Source organism: Microtus ochrogaster, linkage group LG4 (genome assembly GCF_000317375.1).
Source record: "Microtus ochrogaster isolate Prairie Vole_2 linkage group LG4, MicOch1.0, whole genome shotgun sequence".
NCBI classification, from domain to species: domain Eukaryota; kingdom Metazoa; phylum Chordata; class Mammalia; order Rodentia; family Cricetidae; genus Microtus; species Microtus ochrogaster.
In genome coordinates this window covers 55,774,652-55,776,616 of record NC_022030.1, presented here as the reverse complement: position 1 = coordinate 55,776,616, position 1,965 = coordinate 55,774,652, and the positions used below count along the sequence as shown (strand labels likewise).

The 1,965-nt window shown below is 46.8% G+C and overlaps 1 protein-coding gene across 1 annotated transcript in view; it reads right to left on the bottom strand.

Annotated features, from left to right (window-relative positions):
• Positions 1–760: 760 nt before the first annotated feature.
• The window catches only part of Resp18 (regulated endocrine specific protein 18), a 6,756-nt gene continuing 5,551 nt past the window's right edge, over positions 761–1,965 (bottom strand). The window contains exon 6 of the mRNA XM_005361581.2: positions 761–921. Within this exon, the coding sequence (XP_005361638.1) occupies positions 871–921 (51 nt within the window). The 3' untranslated portion in view covers positions 761–870. The remainder of the gene's footprint in view (positions 922–1,965) is intronic.

The window sequence follows — 1,965 nt, the reverse complement described above, 5'->3', positions numbered from 1 at the left end:
ACTGGGGGCTGGTAGCCACTGGGTTGACAGCCACTGGGCATCCTCTAAAGAATATCCAATATTCTTCAGAACTGTCCATGAGGAAAGTCCTTCTCGGGAACATTAAATCCCAGAACCTTCAGGACAATCTGAAGCACAAAAAGGTACATTCTATGAATTCCCAGATGAGACGCAGAGAACTCAGAGTTTGGGATGGGAAGATGTTAGCAGAGGCAGAAACTATTCACTTGCTGTGACAATGTGGTCAGGAGCTAAGGGATGGGATGTCCACCGTGTTTGCTTCCTTCAGATGCTTGAATGAACCTATACTATCTCTGACTACTTACTCTTCAAGGTCTCCGAGATTATAAGGTATATTCATAGAGGTACCAAAAGCAGACGGCCACAGGAGCTTGGCACAATGGTTCTCGGGGTTAAACAAAGAATAAAGGCCATAGGAGCAGGTTTGGGAGACTAGCAATGGTTAATTGACTTGATGGATGCAAGGAACAAATGAATGGAAAGAAGTGACAGGAAAGAAATGTGGATTCTATTTCCACATAACATGGAAGGCTGGGCAACCAGATCATACAACATGACTAGGGTGCCAATGGAAAAGGCTACCGTGACAGCAGTGGTCACCCCTCACAGTCTCTACTTCAGAAGCCAGCCTTGGACCAAGCATTCAGAGCCATGTCTCCTTTACCCCTACCTCTCTCCCATGGGAACTTCGGTTCAATTCCTGTCCCATGTGCCCGGCCTCGAGATAGGCTCACAGAAAGCGTTTGCATAAAAGTCAACTTTAATTATCCTTATTTGGGTCATCCAAGAATTGACCCTTTGAGGGCAATGAGGAGGGTCTTGAGGAAAGGGACTTTATACAACGAGATCTCAGTCAGCAACAAGGTTGAGACCCACAGTGGGGTATGGCCCAAAGAAGCCCTAAAAGAGAAGAAACAAGGAAATTGAAATCAGGCTGGAGAGACATTGTGCCTCCCTATCTGCCCTTTTCCCTCAAATACGTAATAACTATTTGGTTTGAGTAAGCCTTCCCCATGGTGATTCAGCCCATGGGTTGATAGCCTAAGCTCCTGGCTCCCACATAAGGCTTCTCCTCCTGCTGATGGTGAAACTTTGTTCGTCTTCCTGGAAGCACCACAGCCACCAGCTCAGCACAGGTGGTGAGTCTCTGTCATTTAGCTCATATTATGTTACCCCAGCAACTAAGCCAGGTTTAGGACTCCTAGCCACCATGCTGCAGGAATGGGAGGCCATTTTCCTGGAAAGCATCAAGGGCTGGGACCCACTTCTCACAGGCTGCCTCTAGATGGAGGGTGTGCATAGGGAAAAGCAGGAGAGGACAATTGTTAGCTCCATTGCTACTACCAAAACCCAAGCCCTTTCTGCCTCCCTGGACCAGAGTGGCCCACCTCTCACATCTCCATGTTTATTCTTGTTCTTACTGTCCCATTACCCATCGTCACTGTAGGGTTTTTTTTTTTAAATAATGTTTTTTTTTTCAAAGATTTATCCATTCATTGTGTATACAGTGTTCTGTCTGCATGTATGCCACCAGACCAGAAGAGGGCACCAGATCTCATTATAGATGGTTGTGAGCCACCATGTGGTTGCTGGGATCTGAACTCAGGACCTCTGGAAGAGCAGGCAGCGCTCCCAACATCCAAGCCATCTCTCCAGGCCGGTATTTTTTCTAAAAGATGGGCAGAGTTTTGTTCTGTAGCCTTGAATTTACAATCTTGCCACCTCAGTCTCCTGAATACTAGGATTCAGTATGCACCACCATGCCTCACAACTAGGGTGGCCTTTTAAAAACTAAATGTCTCATGAGGACATTCCCTTCCTCAAAATATTCCAGTAACTCCCCACTGTTCCTAATGTAAAGTGTGCTCTGTGAGCCCCTACGTGGGCTTCCTTCTCCATCCTTAGCTGTCACTGGATGCTGCCTTCCTTCTCCATCCTTAGCTG